We start from the raw sequence: 23408 nt of genomic DNA on the forward strand, positions 1-23408 counted from the left end.
GAGACTAGCCTAAATTGCTGATCCCCAGAATAGTAAGCTAAATAAATGGTTGGTTTGTTACACAGCAATAGATACCTAATTATGTGCATGTGTGCGCGCACATGCGTATGTGTGTGTGTAAAAATAGATAGCAAGCAAAATATCAGGGGTTGATATTGAGGTAATAGCTAAACGAAAATTAATGTTAATAACTTAAGTATACATTTTTGTGGTTTCTGAAATTTCTCTATGAAACATAATGCTTTTATATATACCAAGAAAAAAATCAATGTCATTAAAAAATACATAACTTAACATGAAAAAAGTATGTTTCATTAGTTCCACTACATACCAAGAGTCCAAAACAAAGGACATTCTTGACCATTGATCCATCTGAATGAGTTGACAGATTTTAAGTTCTTTCAGAGTTTAGGGACAAACAATGACGGGTATATAGAAAACTAAGCAAATGACAAGACAAGGCAAATATTAGCACTAGAAAAAATAAAATCTGGTTTGGGGAAAAAACTTATAGTATATAACACCTGGTTTAGTTTTTATGATATTTACATAATTACAATAATGTAAACACCAAATATTAGGAGGCTTAAGGTAGAGAAGTAAAGAGAAAATTACAAAGGATAGTAGGAAGGCAATAGAAGGTATCTAAAACCAAAATTCCAAGAGAAAAGCAGTTAAGCATATTATTTTTTAAAAAAATAAAAATCAGGTTAAACAGCTAAAATGATTTAAAATTACTGACTTCAGATAGTGGGAATTGGTGGAGAATAAAACTAATACAGTAGTCTACTTTTTGTTTGAAGCCATGTAGAAATCTTTCTCTGTGGCAACATATGTATATACTTTGGAAAAAAATAAAATTTAATGAAAAAAATGAAGTCCAGTAACCAATCCAAGTATATATAACAATTTAGTATATAACAGCAAAACTCTAAATCAGGAAAAATTACTCTTTAATTGGCATTAGAACAATCGATCATCTATTTGCATAAGCATACAGTTAGAGCCTGGCCTCATACATATATTTAAATAAATCCTATAAATAAGGTTAAATGTAAAAAAAAAAAATTTAGCTATAACAACTATGATGTAGAAAGATTCTCATGAAAGTGTTCATCTTGTTTACTTCTAGGAAGAAGGAAGGGGGATGGGAGTAATATTTTAAGGCAGGATATTTTAATTTTTTCTCTGTACTGATTTATACTGTTAAAGGTTTTTCAAACAATGTGTGTCACTCATAATATTTTTTTAAAATTTGAATTTAAAATTTCCTTTGACTCTTTAGTAAAATACATGAAATATTTAAGACAATTTAATCTTTCCTCAACTGTAGATTGACTGTTGAAAAGAAGATATTTTAATGCCAGATATATTGAATAATAAAATCTATTTTCTCTTGTACAGTAACTTTTTTCCTCACCAGCCAATAAGAAAAAAAAATTTTTCCTAGTCATTCCTTTTCTCTCCTTTTCCCCCAATTATAATCACAGATCCATATTCTCTCAATTTTAAAACTAGGCTCAAATAATGGTTCCACTATTTACTTGCAGTATGACCATAGTCAAATAATCTAATATCTTTGGGCTTTAATTTTCTTATGTGTAAAATGAGTCTAATAACTGCTCTATTTTCTTCACAGTGCTGATATAAAATTAAATGAGAAAACATATAAATTACCTGGCACAAGTATATATTCCAAAAAGCTATCATCATATCACTATTAATAACTCTTGAAGAAATACAGGTTATTGTTTTTAAGTGTCTGGTATATAATAGGTTACAAAGATTTGTCTGCCTTGAAGAAATAATACTTTAACTAATTGGTAATATTACTTAACAACTCGTTCCTAGAGTAGCTACAGAAATCAAAAGTTGTTTCTAATCTTTTATCTACATTAAGCACCAATTTATCTCTTGGTCTCTGAAATCACTGTTTGATCTTTTATTTTTGTGTGCTATCACATAAAAAACTACAATCAAAATGCATTACAGAGAAGAAAAAGACATTTCACACCTGCTTTAAGTTGTCTTTATTTAACACCTCCTTAAGTATATGGATCTGAGCAAAAGTTGTAAGCCATAAGAAAGTGGTAAATCGTGCACTTCCTTAACGGTGGCCATTTTTTTTATTTATTCAACAAACACGTGAGTATCTATTAGGTACTGGTTATAAAAAAGTGAACAAGAGAGACATCACACTTGTCTTTATGACAGCCTGGCAAGAAGGCAAACAAGTTAAACCTATAAATAAACATACAATTATAAACTTTGGTAAGCATTGTAGAAAAAAGAACAAGATGTTGAGAGAGACTAAAAGAGGAACTAATCTTAAATGAATTATCTTTATGGTACTGCATATAATATGACCCGTAACAGTACAAAAATGAACCATCTTTCCCCCAGATGTCATATGGAAGGGTTTATTCAGCAGCAGAATAGTGAAGTGGTTGAGAAGATCAATTCTAGACGCCGACAGCCTGGGTTTTAAACCAGACCCTACTCAGCAGTTTTGTGACATGAACAAGCTACTTAAATTATCTGCACCTCAATTTCCTCATCTGCCATTGGGGAAAACATTACTGCCTTCCTCATAGAATTGAGTTAAATTCTTTTATTTTGAAAATTGTCGAATCCACAGAAAAATTAAAAAACCTTGTAGTAAGCATTAACTCTCACGAACCTGTGTTTACCAGGTAAACTAATATTTCTACAGTGCTTAGAAGAGTTTCTAGACATAGTAAATATATCACCACATAAACAGTTATGTTAAATAAAAGTAAATTAAAACTATGAGAAAATGACTTGTAAAATACTTTTCAGAGAAAGTTGGCCATTTTCTCCTGAGATTCTAGAACATCTTAAATATTGAAAGGAAAAAGAGAGGGAGGGAAGGGGGAGGGGAAGAGAAAGACAGAGACAAAAGAAAAGGCAGGACTGCAAAAAGAAAAAAAAAGAAAAACAGCCCTAGGTTTTGCCCAATAGCACCTTATCTGAAGGTCGACAGCGCTCTCTACTGGAACCATGTCTTTTACATACCAGGAAAAAGTAATATATTAAAATAATAAATGCCATTGCTACACAAAATCAGAGAATCATTAATTTTATAAAAGCATATAGGCAATGTTAGCACTTATTTAATAAAAAATAAAGTCAGTATAAGCATAATAATGTATCTGTGAAAATACCTCACCCACTGTGAGGATTTACTAAAAGAACGAAGAGAATATAAATTCTCAAGAAAATGATTACAAATGGTGGGACAAAGTAATATCAGAATGGTAATATTCTATTTTAAAAAACAATGTTTTTCTTAATATTTTGACCATGTGAAGACTGATACCTCATTAGTTTTTTGACATCTAAATTGTCAGTATAAAAAATGAACTTAAAATGTAAGGAAAGAGAAAAAGCAGTGGACACTGGAAGGTAGCAATTCACATAAGAGAGGAGGTATTGATACCATTTTCTGACTTGAAGGGACAATGAGGAGACTGGAAATGATAGGAAGGTAAAAAGACAACTATCCCATTCTCCAATCCACAGGTTGGAAACCAAATTATTTTAATAAAACTAAGAAAATGTGAAAATAAATATCATTAAACTAATTTATCATTTAATTTAAGGAAGAAAGTTTAAAAAAAAATAATACAACTGCAAATTTCAAATGTATGAGAACTCTAACATTTACATCTTTGTAGGGATAAGAGAATGAAACCATTATGAATGCAAATAACTACTCTTTTAAAAAATAAATACTGTACTCTCTAATGTCATCTCATAAGAACCAAAAATAGGAAAGAGTATCCTTAAAATTTATAGGTGTTTGATCTAAATGAAATATAAGGTATGTTAAAACTAGTCTCACCATCTTTTTCCTCTCACATGGAAGAACAGGTCCTAACAAGAAATGTTATTTGTCCAAGTCCCTCAATTTACCTTAAGATCTTTAGATGACCTAGATTAAAATGATACATAAAAAGAGAAGCAAATGATCTGTCTGCATAATAAGTTCTAAAATGTAGACTGCATTTTTTAAATTGGTTTATCTAAAAGTTTTGGTGGTAAACTAATTTCAGAAGATGCTGTATAATAAATACTGAATCTTATGAAACTTATTTTTCTTCTACTTCCTTATGAAATCAATCACCTATTCCAGAACTGAGAGAGAATATTTTTGTGATTTATAATTTGCCATTCTGCAAAGATTAAGATGCTATACATCAGAGAAAGAACAGTCTCTTCAATAAATGGTGATGGGAAAACTGGACAGCCACATGCAAAAGAATGAAACTCAACTGCTACTTCATACCATACACAAAAATTAATTCAAAATGGATTAAACACTTGAACCTTAAGACCAGAAATCATAAAAATTCTAAAGGAAAACATAGGCAGCAAGCTCCTTGACATATGTCTTTGCGATAATTTTTTTTTTTTTTTTTGAAACTGACACAAAAAGCAAAGGCAACAAAAGCAAAAATAAACAAGTGGGACCTCATTAAACTAAAAGGCTTCTGTACAGCAAAGAAAACCATCAAAAAAAAAAAAAATGGAAAGGAACCTACCAAACAGGAGAAGGTATTTGCAAATCATATATCTGGTATGGGGTTAATATCCAAAATACATAAAGAATGCATACAACTCTATAACAAAAAAAGAAAGAAAAAATCCAATTAAAAAATGGACAGAAGGTTTGAATAGACATTTTTCCAAAGAAGACTACAGATGGCCAACAGGTAAATGAAAAGATGCTCAACATCACCAATTATCAGGGAAATGCAAATCAAAACCACAATGAGATATAACTTCACACCCGTGAGAATGGCTATTATCAAAAAGACAAGAAATAACAAGTGTTAGTGAGGATGCAAAGAAAAGGGGACCCCATTGCGCTATTCATGAGAATGTAAATTTGTGCTGCCACTATAGAAAACAGTATAAAGGTTATCTCAAAAAATTAAGACTTGAACTATTATATAATCTAACAATTCCACTTCTGGGTATTTATCTGAAGAACATGAAAATACTACATTGAAAGATATATACAACTCCATGTTCACTGCATCCCTACCTAAGATATGGAAACAACCTAAGCGTCTGTCAATGGATGAATGGATAAAGAAAATGTTATATATATACACACACATTAAAAACACACACAGTGGAATATTATTCAGTCATTTAAAAAAGAATAAAATCTTGCCATTTAAGACAACATGAATAGACCTGAGGGCATTATGCTAAGTAAAATAAGTCAAACAAAGACAAATACATTATAATCTCACTTTTATGTGTAATCTTTAAAAAAAAAAAAAAGGCAAAAATAAACAAGCTCATAGATACAAAGAACAGACTGGTGGTTGCCAGAGGTGGGGGATGGAGGGAAAAGGGGAGTTAAAAGATAAAAACTTCCAGGTATATAATAAATAAGTAATAAGGATGTAATATACAGCATGGTAACTACAGTTAATAATAATGTATTGCATATGTAAAAGTTGTTAGAAAAGTAGATCTTAACAGTTCTCATCACAAGAAAAAATTTTTGGAACTCTGTAAGGTGATGGCTGTTAACTAGACTTATTGTGGTGATCATTTCACAATGTATATATACACTAAATTACTATGTTCTACACCTGAAACTAATATGGTATATGTCAATTATACCTCAATTTGAAAAAAAAGAGTGCAAGAGAAATTTTATACCAGAAACCAATTTAAGTTTTCAGCAGAAAAAAAATACTGTTATACTCAAAGAATCCTTTCTTTAAATAAATTACCTCTACTTATATCTCCATTATTCTTCCTCAGATTAAATCCATGAAAATGATTAGTCCTGGTTCTGTGAAAAACTAGATGTATTACTTAGTGCTATTTATAAAATTTGCTAAAAATGTTACTACAATAAGCTTTTAAAATTAAGATGATAGCCAAAATACACAAAACTACAGGTTTTCTTAATTTACTAAAATTTATTAAATTTACTAACAATTTATTAAAATACAAAAAGGAGAAACATCCATATTAACAAAAACTTTACATTTTATACTTATTAAGTTTCTATTGTAACAGCTTATTCTATTTTTGTCAGGAAGAGAAAAATAACATTGAAAATATAGATAATTTTTCCTATTTGTGGGGTTTTTCCTAACCATTCAGAAACTGCCTGAAATTACTTTATATATTCATGCTTTTTACTATAAACTATCAAAAAAAAAGAAAAAAAGAATTATTAAAGCTCAACCATCTGGTCTTTCTGTCTATGCAAAAGTACTTTGGTGTCTAAGAAATTTACTTTATACATGTTTAATTAGTATGGCATATATCACTTATGTCTTCTTACAAACAAAAGTTCTGTGTCACACTAATAAAATATTATCATTTGAGTTACTAGATTTAATAGAGAGATTTAGCTTGTTCAATAAACCTTCGAACTTATAAGAATTGTCAGAAACCCATACATTTAACATTATGAGTAATAAATCACCCCTCTATGAAAAAACTATTCCATTTCTAAAGATATGTAGAATACTACCATCTAAAGGCAAGGAAGAAAATGTGTAACTTCTGGTTTAAAAATAAACTGATATAAAGATATGGATATATAGGTATAGATACAATTACATTTTACCAATGAAAAGACTATACAATAAGTGATCCACATAGTACATAACCAAGAGGAGAAATCAATTAAAGCACTTAGCTTAAAATTAAGATACTCAACCAGGAGCACAGTAGCTCTGCTTATAATCAAGTGGTCTAGACTCTAAAGAGGCTCAAACATAAACATCTCTAACAGATATTGAAAGAATTTATTACTTAATTATAAACCTAATTCCTTGAAGTGAATATTATTACTATTATATAATACCTTTACCAGCATTTAAAGATAATTATATCTATGTAATATTAACATTATATAATATCTTTTATCAATAGCATATAAATATGTAACTATTTGCTGTTGTTACTACTGCTGTTGCTGCTGCTACTTCCTACCATTTACCACTTAATAAACTCTAAGATACTCCTGGTATACAGTAAACACTTTGTATTAACTTGTTTAATCCTACTAACAGCCCTGTGAGATAGATACTATTACTACCCCCATTTAACAAATGGGGAAACAAAAGTAGCAACAGTTTTAACCTTAATCAAGTTTACGTAGGTAGTAAAGAGCAGAACTGTGATTAAAACCCAAGGAGTCTGATCCAAGTTCATTCTCTTAAACAATAAAAACAAAACAAAAAATAAAAATAAAAAATCCACTTCTCTACCTTATTTTAACTGTTATTAATCACAGCTTATTCTGCACTTGTTATCCTAGAAGCCTCTACATAATATTTCTTTTCTTATCTTGGTGTTAGAATCCTGCTTAGATAGCTTCTGGATATCTGAGAGGCATTTTAGAAAGAATGATAATAAAGCAATTAGAGCATTTGCCAGAGTCAAACTGTTTAGGTAGGATTTAGTTCCACTATTTGTCAGCTTTGTGACCTTAGGCAAATTATTTCTCAGAGTTTCCTTATCTGTAAAATGGGAATAACAATAGTACCTGCCTCATTAGTCATTATAAGAATTCAATTAAGATCCTACCAACAAATATTTATTGGCAACTAAAATACATCATATGCTATTCTAGGTACCATGAATATATACATGCAAAAGATTGACATTATATTCTAACCAGGCAGACGAATAATAAACAAGTAGACAAATAATTCAAATAGTAAAAGCAATGAAGAAAATAAAGCACAATGAAGAAAATGAGTGGGGAAACATTGGCAGAAGCAAACATACAGCATACATTATTACTAACAGTTAAGCATTAAAAGCTCCTAAGATGACTTTTCCAACTACGAGGCTTCTGTGAAGATAACCAACAATTTTTTTTCCCCCACTTAGTATTCTCAAGAATTTGAAGGAAGGATCTTTGAGGACAGGTATTACGGCATTCATTCACTCCTCTACAACTAGGTTCCTAGCACTAAGTTAGGTGTTTGCAACATAAAGATGAAAAGAACAGTCACAGCCTTTAAGGAGGTCTCAGTCTACTAGAGAACTTGATGTTGTCCTTAATGAAACTTAGAGCCTGTGAAGAAGAAATAAAAGTAAGATAAGAGTAAGATAAAAACTGAGAAGTACAAGAAATATTCCAGATGGGAATCTAACTCAAAACTGGGGATGTCAAGAAAGACTTCCTGAAGGATTAGCAGAAGTTAGTCAGAAAAAAGAGTTGGGAAGAGGGCAAAGGGCTAAAGAATGCACGAAGTTTATAAAGGCTTAAACGCTGTACAGGTTATCAGGAGTTTTATAAGCCATCAAAAGGCTTTTGAAATTTGTCTTCAAAATCAATGAGGTTTTCTCATCTCCTACCTGAAAAACTAAAAATACAGACAGAATATATGAAACAATAGCTTTTAAAATACAGGACATCAGGTAAGAAAGGGTGATCCCTGAGAAATAGGAAAAAAATGAGACAGGCCCTAAGATCACCTCAGCTTACTGTTTTGACAGTTTCCAGTCTGTGGCATGGAGAGGGGGAATCCAGGTATAGCCCAATATATCCGAGTTGAAGAGACACTGCCAAGAGTCTAGGGAGACCAAGAAGACTAAAGTTCACAGGGAAGAATACTAGAGTGGAGAAAGCTGAATAAATGAACTCCAGAGATCTGCAGAGGGACCTCTCAAGTATCTGGAGTACAATTCAAGATAATAGAAAGAACCACCTGAAATGATGAGAGGCACTCATATAGGGGATGGAACAGTGCCTGTTCCCACCAGTCAGGCTGAAAAAAACTTCACAATTCATGGACCATTAGGTAGAGGACTTGAAAGGAGCTAGTCTTTACTGTGGTAGTCCAAAAAGAGTCCCTCCTAAAAAACTTTAAAAGCAAGACTCAAAAGATTAAGCTGATTCAAAGTAACTTAACTGCATTCCAGAACAAAACTCAAGAGTACTTATAGAAATACAGTACAATAACATCCAGCACCCAACAAGGTAAAATTCACAATATATTCTTACATCCCATAACAACGTTTTGGTCAATGATGGACAGCATATACGACAGTGGTCTCGTAGATTATATTGGAGTTGAAAAATTCCTATCACCTAGTGATATTATAACATCAGAGTGCAACTCATTACTCATGTGTTTGTGCTGATGCGTGGTGTAAACAAATCTACTATGTTGCCAATCATATAAAAGTATTACATATACAATTATATACAATACATATTACTTGATAATGACAATAAACCATTGTTATGGTTTATGTATTTACTATTCTATATTTTTCATTGTTATTTTAGAGAGTATTCTTCCTATTTACAAAAAAAAATGTTTGCTGTTAAACAGTATACCATGTTACACCAGTAGCAACTTCATCCATGTCATGTTTACCCCATCTCTTGATTGCATCATTTTCTCTTGCGCTTGAGTTAATCTCTTGTTGTATATAGTAACATGCAGTACAGACTTGTAGCCTAGGAGCAACAGGCTATACCATACAGCCTAAGTATGCAGCAGACAACACCATCTGGGTTTGTCTAAGTACACTCTATCATGCTCACACAACAATGAAATTGCACAATGACAAAAATCTCAGAACATACCCCCATTGTTAAGTGGCGCATTAACTGTATCCGGAATTCAATACAAATTACCAGGCATGAAGGGAGACAGGGTGAAGGGTGGAAAAGGTGAAGGGGAATAAGAGGTACAAACTTCCAGTTATAAAATAAATAAGTCACAGGGATATAATACACAGCATAGGGAACATAGTCAATAATATGGTCATAATCTTATACAATGTGATAGATGGTTACTAGACTTATCGTGATGATCACATTGTAAGGTATATAAAAGTCAAAGTACTGTGTTGTACACCTGAAGCTAATATAATATTGTACGTCAACTCTATTTTTAATGAAAAAAAAGCTTTCGTAAAAAATTTTTTTAATTACCAGGCATGATTCCATTTACATCAGTCTCCCTTATCTATAGGAAATATGTCCCAAAACCCTGAAACCACAGATAGTAGCAAACCCTATATACCCTATATTTTTTCCTATACAGGCCTATTATAAAGTTTAATTTATGAATTAGGCACAGTAAGAGATTAAAAATAAAATACAATTATAATGATATACTGTAATAAAAGTTATGCGAATATCGTCTCTCTCTCTCTCACTCTCTCAAAATATCTGATAACCAATCTGGTAACCAAGACGGTTACTAAGTAACTAGCAGGTGGGTATATGCATACAGTGTAGAAACACTGAACACAGGAATGATTCACATCTCAGGTGGGATAAAGCAGGATGCAGAACAGCATGCAATTTAAAACTTATGAATTGTTATTTCTGGAATTTTCCATTTAATATTTTCAGACTGTGGTTGACCATAGGTAATAGAAACCACACAAACTGAAATCATGGATAAGGGGGGACCACTGTATATGAAACTATGGAAATGAAAACTAATCTATAGTCACTGAAAAAAAACTGTGGTTGCACCTATTAGAATGGTTATCATCAAACAGACAAGAAACAACAAGTGTTAGAGAGGATGCAGAGACACCCACTGTCCCCGCCACCAGCAGGAATACCAAGTGGAAAGATGAAGTGTGGATGGATGAATGCAAGTAGTACTATTATGCTGCCTGACTGCTACTTCTTCAAAAGTGCTGCCCTAAGGACACTAAAAAAATTTAGGAAACTGGAGTTCACCAACATTAGAATGTAGAAGAGAGAAAAAACTCTCAGATTTCCTTCTAGTCCAATTCTCTCATTTTATAAATGAGGAAACCAGGGCACAAATGGGATAGGGTTTACCATCTCCTACATTGGTAGCAGAGATGTGATAGCACTTAGGGCTTCTGAGTTGTTTTCTACTGTTCTTTGCTTTATATTGTTCTTCCTCTTTTTTTTCAAAAATGGATTTAGCAATTCCAATCCTTCTTTAAACTGAACAATGGTATAAATACATACCTTTTGTGGAGAAAAGGAGTTTATCTTTCCTAAAGGAGAGTTGAGTTTTGTGGTCTTTCCTGAAGCAATTTTTGTATCCAAATGGCGTACTTCCTTTTCAAAACAATGACGTTTTCTAATCTGTAAACACAGAACAAAATAAGTTTAATGTAAACTACAAGTTTGAGCAGGCTAGTTGTTCTCAAAAGTCGAAACAGTTATGTGTGTTTTCAGCATGAAAAAAAGATGACTATTTCTAGCTGGTTAATAAATAAGTTTTTAAAACACAGTCATCTTATTATAAGACTCAAATAAAATAGAATACAGTAATTCTTCTTGAATCCTAACCAAAACAGCTTTAATTAGTGCTACATCAAACTATAGCATTAAAAAATGATCTTCCCATAAAATAGTCCCACTGTATGAACACAAAGTATAGTATTATAGCAAAGTCCAAATTAAAAGTAAATAAAAATGGAAATCTCATTCTAAATTGAAAAACTCAGAATAAAAATTTTAAATGTAAATATTCATGATTTCCTACATGATTACTATTACTACTATTACTTACTAGATATTTGATAATCCAAGCTGTATTTGACTAAATTTCTTTCATAAATATCACTAAGTTTTCTTTCCAAACTATCTATGCGTTTTCCTACATGTCAAAATCCTATTCACTTAAATCATAAAGAGGGAAAAAATCATTTATATTAATAATCCCATTCCTACCCCCCCCCAAAAAAAATGAGACCTAATGAAATTAGAGAACTAATGTTATATGTTGAGCCCTACCTCACAATATCCAACTCTATGTACATATTTTTTTGGGGAAAAAATCTCTATAGATTCAAACTTCATACTCAACTAGTGCTTTTCCAAAAATAAACTATTTCATTCTATTTCTAAAAACAAAGTTTAATTACAGAAGTTATTAAAGATTGTAGGTAGAATAAACTACATAATATGAATACTTTTTAAAATATATTCAATTAAAGTATACAACTATGTACAAATGACATTAATTAATCATATTTTACTAATTAATAATTAAGTCATTTCTTTATTTGTAACTAAATCTATTAAAGTCCCAGCCTCCCTATCTCACTGCCATGAACTCTATGAGAAAACACTGTATTTTCATCTATAAAAAGTACATGTTAAAGTATCTAGTAACTCAGGTTTTACTAAACATATTTTATCATGTATGTATACTAAAAACTCAATAAATAAGTAAATCTTGTCATTATACTAAAACTATCAATACCAAAAATATCCATGACATAAATATTCATATCAAAGGTATTTTGGCCAAAAAAAAAATGCCAATGAGACAAAAACAACAAAGGAGTTAAAAAGTACAAACCAGCTATATTAATATATGCCTTAAGTAAATATTTTACTACCAAATTCCTCACATATAAGAAAGCACCATGCAGTTTCACTTTAATGACGTCATTGTAAATAATCTTTTATAACAACAAACTCCTTTGTAATTAGTAACTACATAAAATTGAGTTACAACAATTTACTATTTAATTTATGTCTGTGACAACAAATTTGTACAAATGCCACTGAAAACTAGATAGATATCTGATGGCCTTGTTCAGCTATAACTAATGGGATCATTTCACTGGCAATAAACACTCTATTTACCTGCTGTGTAGTTTCTAGGGGTCGAATTCTTTTCTTCTCCACCTGAAAATCATCATTTTCATTTCTGTACATGGATGCCTGTTTCTTGGCAGATAGTTTTGCAGCCAGTGTAGTTTTTTCAGGAGAGTCTTATAGGAGAAGTCATAAAAAGTTAGCATAAATAACTTACACTTAGGCAATTTTTCTAGGAAAAAAAATCAGAATCAAGATGTAAGACTTATTTCTGAAAATTCATAACATACTAAAACATGAAACACTAAACATGTTTAAAAGCACTTATCACTAAGTTTAACAAAGATATAGCAAACTGTTTGAGAAATATGCTTTCAAAAAGCAAGTCCAATTTTGATTTTTTAGTAGGTTTAAACTTTCATAGACTACTCCCAATAACATAATTTTAAAAATATAACTAAGATTCTCTCAAGAAAATAAATTTCATTTCTATAAAAATCTTTCAAAAAAAAAATCTTTCTTTATAGTGTCTCAATAGTTCCTTTCCTAGTAAGTATTTTGATGCTCTTTCGCCTTAAAAATACAGTAGAATCAAACTGGTACAATCTATCTATTAATCACAAAATCCCGAAAACTCAATCTCAAGGTCATCAATGACCTCTTAATCACCAAATAATATTAACCTTATTTTATAAATGTGAACATTAGGTTTTAAAGAAGTCAAGTAACATGCCAAAGTCATAGTTAAGTAAGAGGCCCAGCCTGGATGTGACTAAATCCTGCTGTCTGACTCCAAAATCCTTAAGTATAAGCTCTAGGCATAAAGCCAAATATAACACTCTCTTCTGGGAACATAATAAGCACATTTTCTTTTTCCTTAATGTCTGCAACACTGTTCTTAACTGCTCCAACACACTGGCTTCTCCCTTTCCCTAAAGGTGAGTGTTCTTAAACGCTTTCCTGTCTCTCTGCTCTTCTCTATATATTCCCTTAAACTCATTTAACAAGCAAGCATTTATTTTATTGAATCCATACAATTCCAGACCATGGAAAAACAATGAAAAAGAAACAGTCCCTATCCTTAAAGGATTTATAGACTATTAGGGGAAAAAGCCCTATAGGCAAGTCCAATTCTATTTTCAAAATACAAGTTTGTCTGTAGAAAAGCAGAAGTGACTATGCACTGGTTTTCAAGCTTTTTCCAAGGACTATACTTTTTAAAGAAAAATTGCTTATAATTTCCAAAATAAGACGAAAGACCTAGAATTTCTTTGATCTATTATCCCCTTCTCCCTACAAGCCATGTTTTCTCCAAAGACTCATAGGAATGTAGTTTCAAAACCACCATATTCTAAAATCTTAAAGTTTTGCCTTTCACACCTGTCTTTAATCTACTTGCAACGGACTTTTGTGTATGGAATAAAACAGGGCTCTAATTTCAATTTTTTCCTTAGAGATATACAACTTATACTCTCCTTTGCCCTCTAGTCTGCAGGAGCCCTTCCATTAAAAAAAAGAAAAAAAAATCAAGTTCCTGGATACACATGGAACTGAATTTCGGTTCTCTTTTGGGTTCTCTATTGTTTTCCACTGGTCTACCACTGTGCCAATACCAAACTGTTTTAATTACTATAGCTTTATATATAATACATCAGAATATCTCATATACCAAGGCCTCTTACCTTGACCTGGTTCTTGAAATGTATCTTGGCTATTCTTAGTCCTGTGCATTTCCATACATATTTTAGAAAGACATGTAATTTTGAATTCCGCAACTTAATGGCAAACTGGTAAAATACTCACAAAACAATTCTAGATCTTTGGTTCTCAACTGGGAATATTTTAACACCCCTACCCCTCACCCCAACCAAACCAGGGGCATTGACAAATCTCTAGGGACATTTTTGGTTGTCACAGAAGGTGGGGAGGGTGGGGGACAGGCGGAATACTACTGGCATCTTGTGTGTTGAAGCCTAAAAGATGCTGCTAAACATCCCATAATGCACAGGACAATCGCACAAAGAATGATCCCATTCAAAATGTTAATAATGCCACTGTTGAGAAACTCTGCCCCAACTAAATCGAAGTCAAATTTGTATGACCCATTAAAGGGTAGGAAACATCTACCAAAAACAATAGTTTCAGAAAAACTGAATTGCCATGTGCCAAAAAGATTAACCCCCAATTCATTAAAAAGAAATTACATTATCTGATTAACAGAAAGAGTTTTTTTCCTGTTCTTTACAGCAGGGGAGTTCACAGGAAGCTTATCAAAAAAATTCGGTCTTTAAAATACAAAGTTATAAAGAAATGAGAGATATCCAGAATATATTAAAAACAACAACAACAACAAAAACCCTAAAAATCAGTAAGAAACAACCCAATAGAAAAATGGGCAAACAATTTGAATAGGCAATTCACTAACAAGGACATTTAAATGACCAATAAACATATAAAAAGATGCTCAACTTCATTAGTCACCAGAGCAATACCAATTAAAACTCACGAGTACACCTATGTAAAAATTTTTAAAGACTGGAAATATCAAGTGCTAATAAAAATGCTGAAAAATGTAATTTCCATATACTACTGGACGTAGGGGTAGGGTGTGCATAAATCTGGTTCAACTCCTTTGGAAAATGTTGGAAGTATCTACTTCCAACATTTATATGCATACACTCTTACTAGCAAGTCTACTAGTAAGAGTGTATATGCATACACTCTTACTAGCAAGTCTACTCCTAAGAGAAAATATATGTTTGCACCAGAATGAATAAGAATATCCAAAATAGCATTAATAACCAAAAGCAGAAACCACCCAAATGTATAACAACTAAAAACTGAATTAATAAATTGTGGTATACTCATAGAAGGAAATAATATACAGTAACAAGTACTATTATATGCAACAACACAAATGAAATCTCAGAAATATAATATTAAGCAAAAGTAGACAGATGTAATTCCATTTCTATAAAAAAGCAAAACTCATCAATAGCAACAGAAGGGAAGATAGCAATTACCTGTGGAAAGAAAGGGCAGTGACTAGAATAGATGATAATAAGGGCCTCCGGGGTGTTGGTTATGTCCTATTTCTTATCTAGGTGGTAGTTACATAAGTGTGTTTACTTTGTGAAAATTCATCAAAACTATACACTTAGAATTTATGCATGTTTCGGAATTTAGGTATATCTTCTTAAAGAATTTACTTAAAAATATAGAGTATTAGAATACAACCCTGACTTACCCCATCTGATTGTTCAAAAGACTCTACTCTAACTCACAATACTGTTAAAATGCAAGTTGTGTATATATTAACAACTGATTTTTATTGTTAAACAACTGATTTTTTTACAAAGGCACAAAGGCAATGCACTGGACAAAGGACAGCTTTTCAATAAATGGTGCTGAATACTTAGATATCCATATGCAAAATAAATGAAAATAGATCCATACACCTTGCACCACATACAAAAATTAACTCAAAATGCATCTTAGACTTAAAAGTAAAATCTAAAACAATATTTGATAAAAAAAATTGTACTCAAAATATATAAAGAACTCTCAAATCTTAATAAAAACAGGCAAAAGATTTGATGAACAGATATTTCATCAAAGAAGATATATAGATGGCTAATTAATAAGCACATGAAAAGTTGCTCAACATCATAAATCATTAGGGAAATGCAAATTAAAACCACAGTGAGGTACCACCACCTGCCTATTAGAATGGCTAAAAAGACCGACCATACCAAATGATGGAAAGGATGTAGAGAAATGGGAACTCTCAGACAGTGCTGGTGGGAATGTGAAATGGTATAACACTTGGGAAAATAGCTGGAAGTTTCTTAAAAAGTTAAACATAAGTGATCCAATCATTCCACTCCTAGATAATCACCCAGAAAAATGAAAGCATATATCCCTAACAAAAAATGTTAATAGCGGCTTTATTTGTAATAGCCCAAAACTAGAAACAACTCAAATATACATCAGTAAGTTCCTAGATAAACAGTTTGTAAACATATCTATACAACAGAATATTACTCAGAAATAAAGAGGAACAAACTGTTAATACATGCAACAAGATGGATAAATTTCAAAGGAATTAAGTGAAAGAAGCTAGACAAAGTAAGTGACAAAGTTTGTTTGGGGAGGATGAGTCATGGACGGGTAGGAAAGGAGCCATAACAAGGGGTCATGAGGAAACTTTTAAAGATGATGGATATGTTCACTATCTTGATGCAGGTCAAAGTTTCATGGAGGTACACCTATGTCAAAACTTATCAAAGTGTACCATTTAAATAACAGTTTGTTAAGCATATTTCAATAAAGCTCTTTTTTAAAAAAAATACAAGTTATATATAAATATTATAAAATAGTTTTTATAATTAGCTCAAAATCAGTTCCATTCAGTCATACACAAATACTTATCTAGCAACTATATGCCAAGCACTCTGCTAGGCTCTATGGATACAATGGTAAGTGAACTGACATGGTCCCTGACCTCATGGAGTATATGGACTGCTAGAGAAAGCAGAGATTAAGAAAAGATGCACATAAATACATGGATAATATAAACTGTGACAAGTGCTATGATGGAGAAGTACAAAGTAAGACGACAGAATATAATAGGAAAACCAAATTTAGTCTGATGGAAAGGTCAGCACAGCTCCCTCAAAGAAGTGACATTAAGCTGAGAACTAAAGGAAGAACAAGATAACAAGCTGAAGACGGAATTTTCCTCTTCTACCACAAGCAAAGGCTGGAGGAAGAAAAAAAGCACGACCCTTTGAAGAAAGGAAAAGAAAGCCAAAAGGGCTAAGGGTCAAAACACTATTGGTCATCTCTCCAGCATCTATTCCACCCCTTCTTCCTCATTCCTAACAGATTTCACACTTCAGTTCAAGCAGCTACCCTTCTCCACACGCAGTCACACGTTTTAGAGGAAGATGAGTCCATCTTTGATTTTAGGAAGTGGATACTATTTAGACTTAAGTCAATCATGGCAACCTCTTTTCTCTCTGCCAGTAATTAGTTACAGAGTAACATGAATAAAAGCAGGAAAAGAAGTTATGGCATGCTCTAAATAAGAGATGGTAGTTTAGACTAAGGAGGTATCAATGGAGATAGATTTACAAGGAGTAATACGAAAGAGCAATGTGCACAGGATATCATCTAGGTTTCTGGCTTAGGTAAATAATGGTCAATTCTTTCCATATAATCAAAGCCAAAGAAATATTTTTTAAGAATATTTTATCTTATTCTTAAAATAGTTCTGTTAAATAAATCTAATAAGAACTATTCAAGGCTTACACGTAAATATACCTGATACTCATGTGAAATACTAGCCTCAGAATTTCAGGCAAACTCATCGAGAGTGAATAAGGCTAAATAGATTTTATTTTAGAATACAAATCAATATTTTACAAAATCCTAACATATAATTAACAATACTGCCTACAAATAACATCAATTTCTGCATATCATTTATTTTGCCCTGCCTTCTTCAAAAAATGATTTAAGCTAGCAAAATATCTGAATAAACTAAAAGTCAAGACAAAAATAGTCCAAGGATTTCTAATCACTCTATGTATTATCTAAAAATACTTCCAGAGAAAATAGGTAGAGGTGCATAATCAATTAGACTAACGAAATTTATCTAAATTAGGTCTCATAACAACAAGTAAGACTCCTATTACAGATACCAACAGACCTAGGCATAATATAAAGTACCTTGACAAGGTGATGAAGTGCCATGTCTTTCAGAAGGTGGTGTACTTGGACTATTGAAATGAGGTGAAGTTCCTTGGTGCATGTCATCGTTTGTAAAGTTCTTTGAATGGCATGTACAACAACATGACAATGGTACTTCAGCTTTTTTACTTAAGCTGTCATCCACTGGCTTCCCTAAAAATAAAAGAAGATCTATTTACAATATTTCTAATTTAAAAAACATTAATTTTCCTCTGCAGCTAGGGTGAGCAACCACCCAAATTTGCCCAGGATTGGGAGGTATTCCAGGATGCAAGATTTTTAGTGATGAAACCATGAAAGTATCTCGTAAATCTGAAAAAGCTGGTCACCTTATCTGCAGCATCAAATTAGGACAAGAGGGAAACACTTATGCCAGAAATCTTTATAGAGAAGTTATCAATTACATAATTTTTAAAAATCTAATTGTCAAAAAATTAATGTAATAAAGACACAACCACTCAAGTATTCATTCATATTGAGATTTATTAAAATATCCAGCAGGAGGATTAAAACAAAGACCTAAATGATATTCCTGATTATTACTATTTCCCTAAATGAAGAATTTGAAAGTTCAATGTTAAACAATAATGTAAACACATAAGGATTAAATTATTCCACATATGTCTATTTCAAAGAGACACATGTTTCATGATGTATCAATTCTGACACATATATCAAAATACGTTTCACAGTCAACATTCAAATTAAATATAACAGGTAACTTTAATATTTAAATACAGAATTGTAATATGTCTATATTGTGTTCCTAACTGTATAAATATACAACTCACAGATACTAAAAAAAAAGATACTAAAAAAAAAGTAATTTATTTTTATTTTCTATAAGCAGTACTAACATTATTTTCCCATATGTACTATATAAATACTACTAATTCTATTTTCCAGGGTCTCCCATTAACATTTTAAGTTATTAACAGATAATTTCATTTTCTCCCCAAAGATTAACATCAGTAAGAATAAAACTAGACAACCAAGTTTATAAAATATGTACTTTTTATTTTTAATACAATCTTATCAGTAGCACAGACATTTTCTTTTAAAAAATAGTATATAAATATACACACATATAAACACAGACATACACACAAACATACTTAACTTTAAATTATCCTAATGCTTCAGGTCAAAGCCATCTAATTAGATAACTAAAATGTATCCAATATTGTATTTTAGATTCATTATGTATACTAGATCGTCTATCATAAAAGTAAATGTTACTAGGCACTTGTTAGCAAATCCAATAAAAGAATGGGAAATAATATAAATTCATAAAAACAATATTACTATAATCTCATACCTGTTAGAATGGCTATTAACAATAAGACAAGAAAAAGGAACCGTCAAATACTGCTGGTAGGAATGTAAATTGGTGCAGCTACTATGGAAAACAGTATGAAGCTTCCTCAAAATATTAAGAGTACAGCTACCATATGCTCTAGTAATCTTTCTTTTGGTTATTGACACAAAAAATTTGAAAACGTTTATTCATAAAGATGTATGTACCCATATGTTCATTATGGCATTATTCACAGTAGCCAAGACATGGAAACAACCTAAATATCCTTCAAGGGATGATTGGATAAAGAAAATATCGTATATTTGTACAACAGAATACTACTCAACTATAAAAAAGGTTGAAATATTTGCAACAACATAGATGGAGCTTGAAAGTATCATGTTAAGTGAAATAAGTCAGACAGAAAAGGACAAGAACCATATGATTTCACTCATATGTGGGATATAAAACATAAAGCAAAAAATGAACAAACAAAAAGAACAAACTCATAGATACAAACAATAGTATATTGTTACCAGAGGGGAAGATGGATAGGAGGAAAATGATGAGAATAAAGGGGGTCAAACATATCGTGACAGAAGGACATTAGACTTTGAGTGGTGAGCACACAATGCAATATACAGAAGCTGTATTATAGAATTGTACTCCCGAAACTTTATATAAAGTTATTAACCAATATCACCCCAATACATTTCATTTCAATACGCAAGAAAGTAAGTTCAAAATCAAAAACAATATTATAATAAATTCTATTTATCTAGAATCCAAACAAGTAGAAAGATCAACTAGAATGTTTTCTTTTCTATATATTCAATATTTTAATATTATGAGAGATAGATAAGCAAATATATTAAAGGCTTTACTAAAAAAAATCATTCCTATATGTTATAGCATCATGACAGTCCCATTTCTTGCATCTTTAACATACAAACTATCATAATTATTTTCATAACTAAGAATTCCAAAATTATTATGTATACTCTGAATCAAGTAAAGGATCACATTACATTCAAAATTGTTTTAGGATTAATTGAACATATTTTGCTATATTGAAACTCTTTTGGAAGTTATATAACATTATAAAGAAGTGTCTTAAAAGAGAATACTTAAATTAGCTAGCATATGGATAAATCGTTCTGGATAAAAGGTACTTTCAGGTTCCAATAAGCAACCTAAAGATAGCAACCAAGGACTTACCACTAAGGGATTGTTGCCATGCTAAAGCAGAACAAAGTAAGGCTAAACTTTTTCCACTTCCTGTAGGGCTCTCCAACAAACAATGCTGCTTATTGTTTAATCCTCTGACAATCTACCAACACAAAGACAATAAATAGAAAAAATCAACAAATAATTTACTTCATTAGGGTCTCTCTTCATTACAAGTACAACGATAACAACAATGAGAAACAAGGTTGCACTTCAGAGAACACAGCAACAGCAGAAGAGAGAACTAGTTAGTATTAGTTAAATCTAAACTTTATTCCTTAAGACATCTCCTTAAAATTATGTTGAATTTTAAAGCATATCAAGCACAAAAGAAATGAAAAAATGCAATCTGTTCCTTAATTAGGTAAGCACCATCATTTCTAAAACTAGAATACACTAATATCTTTGATGAAAGCTTAATGGGGGACACTACTATGGGACTATAAATTGTTACAACCACTTTGTACAGAAATTAATGATTTCTAGTAAAGTTAAAGATACTCAACTCCAGTTAAGTCCAGTTCTATGTATATACTCAAAACTTTTTCCACACAGAGAAAACTTGTTTAAGAAAGTTCATAGCAGCATTGTTTATAATTGTAAAAGAATGAAAACAACCTAAATGTCTATCAAAAGGAAAATGGACCAAAAAAATCTGGTATACTCACATAATAGAATACTATAAAGCAATTAAAATGGATTAACAATCAATAGGGCTACATCTTAAAAATAATATTAAGCAAAAAAAAATCAAGTTCTACAAAAAATAGGTATAGTACCATATCACTGTACAAAGTTCAAAACTGTAAAGTAATACTTTATATTGTATATGGATAAAGATGTAAAAAACATTTAAAAACAAGGCTAGAAAAGAACAAATCCAGGATACTAGTAATCTTGTGAATTGTAAACAATGTATAAAGCAAATATGGCAAAATATTAAGATATAACAAAGCTAGAAAGTCAGTTTATTCAAGTTTGTATATTAATTTTCTATCTGATTGAAATATCTCAAAAAAATTAGCTGAAAAACAGACTATTCTGTGTGAAAGACAGTAAATGCTTCATAGAAAGCAATAATTCTGTGAAGTAAACAGAAGTTCCAAATGAACTGAGAACATTTTTCAGAATATTTCAGAACATTTTTCTTCTTTGCCTCCTAACCATGGACATATACAGTTTAGCAGTGATTGGTATTATTTTTCCAAAGGTTAGTTGTTCTTCAATGATAGCAAATCCATTTACTGTCTGAGAAAATGAATTTAGTCACAGACTCAATGTATGTTATGAATTATAAGCATCTGTATCTTGATAGACTTAAAATAAGTGCTGGAAAATACTTACAGAATTCATCATAGCAAGCTGTGATGGATAAGCTTTACAAGGAAAGTTAATCTTCACCCCACCAATTGTGTATTCAGACCACATTGAAGACATCACACTTTCTTCAGACTCCTAACTGCAACACAAACAAAAATCAATATTAAAACAATGTCATTCAAAGAAACGATATACCAACACTAGGACAGAAGTCTGAAAATAAAAACTGGAAAAAACATATAAACAAAATAAATGGAAGTAAAAGAATTTTCTAGTCTTATAAATCACAGTGGTTGAGAGCATGTCTTGGAATCTGACAAATCTGGATTTGTATCCTTATTCTGTCAAAGCTGTGGAGTTGGGAAGTACAGGTTCTAGATCAGGTTGTGACAGCAACTCTGATGTTACCTTGATCATGTCTTTACTTCTCTAGACTTAAATCTTATTCTGTAAGGATTCTTAATTTTAAAACTGTCGTAAGGGAGAAAACTCCTTGGCATATAGTAGGAGCTCAGTAATTCTTATTTAAAGGTAAGCAGGGTATAATAGAAAGAAGTGGGTTTTGGATTAAGGCAAACTTAAATCTGAATTCCACTGTGTGAATCACTTAACCTCTCAGAGCCTGTTTCTTCACCTGTGAAATGGAGATAATACTATCTACCTAATAGGGTTTTTATGAAAATTAGCCAAGCACTGAGTTAAAAATAAGGTAATGTACAGACTGTGCCTACACTCCAGTATCTGACACAGAGGAAGTGATCTGTTTTAATCCCTGAGTCTTCTAAACCAGTTTTTCTTAACCTAGGGTCCACAGATGTAATTCAGAGGCTGTGATCTCTTAATATTACATGCAAAAGTTTCTGTGCATAACTGAATTTTCTCTAAAGAGAAACTCCATAGATTCCTCATTTCCAAAAACATATCCCAAGGAAATAATTGGAAATAGAGGGGAAAATGATATACACTGTTATCAACTGGGAGATTATTTGCAATAGTGAAAAAAAAATGGTAAATTCAATCTGGGCATGGAGAAATGGTTAAAATAGCAATTTACTAGATTATGAAGCCAATAATAAATTTAACCATAGCTATGTGTTCTAAAAGAAGTTAAGAACCACTAATCTAACCTTTTTGCCAGTTTAATATTTTGCGATCTGTGAAGCTCTGAGAATGAGACTTGGAATCTAACCCCTTAATCTGAAACAATTCAACGCTGGCTTAGTTACTCAGATA

At 31.5% G+C, this 23408-nt stretch overlaps 1 protein-coding gene across 1 annotated transcript in view; it reads right to left on the reverse strand.

Moving 5' to 3' along the window:
* Positions 1-23408, reverse strand: part of BRIP1 (BRCA1 interacting protein C-terminal helicase 1) — a 167339-nt gene that overhangs the window by 143324 nt on the left and 607 nt on the right. Inside the window, exons 2-6 of the mRNA XM_011375031.2 lie at positions 22200-22314; positions 20847-20958; positions 18311-18484; positions 12626-12753; positions 10991-11110 (exon numbers count right to left, since the gene is read on the reverse strand). Of these exons, the coding sequence (XP_011373333.2) occupies positions 10991-11110; positions 12626-12753; positions 18311-18484; positions 20847-20958; positions 22200-22292 (627 nt within the window). The 5' untranslated portion in view covers positions 22293-22314. The remainder of the gene's footprint in view (positions 1-10990; positions 11111-12625; positions 12754-18310; positions 18485-20846; positions 20959-22199; positions 22315-23408) is intronic.

This window comes from Pteropus vampyrus, unplaced genomic scaffold (genome assembly GCF_000151845.1).
Source record: "Pteropus vampyrus isolate Shadow unplaced genomic scaffold, Pvam_2.0 Scaffold261, whole genome shotgun sequence".
Lineage (NCBI taxonomy): Eukaryota > Metazoa > Chordata > Mammalia > Chiroptera > Pteropodidae > Pteropus > Pteropus vampyrus.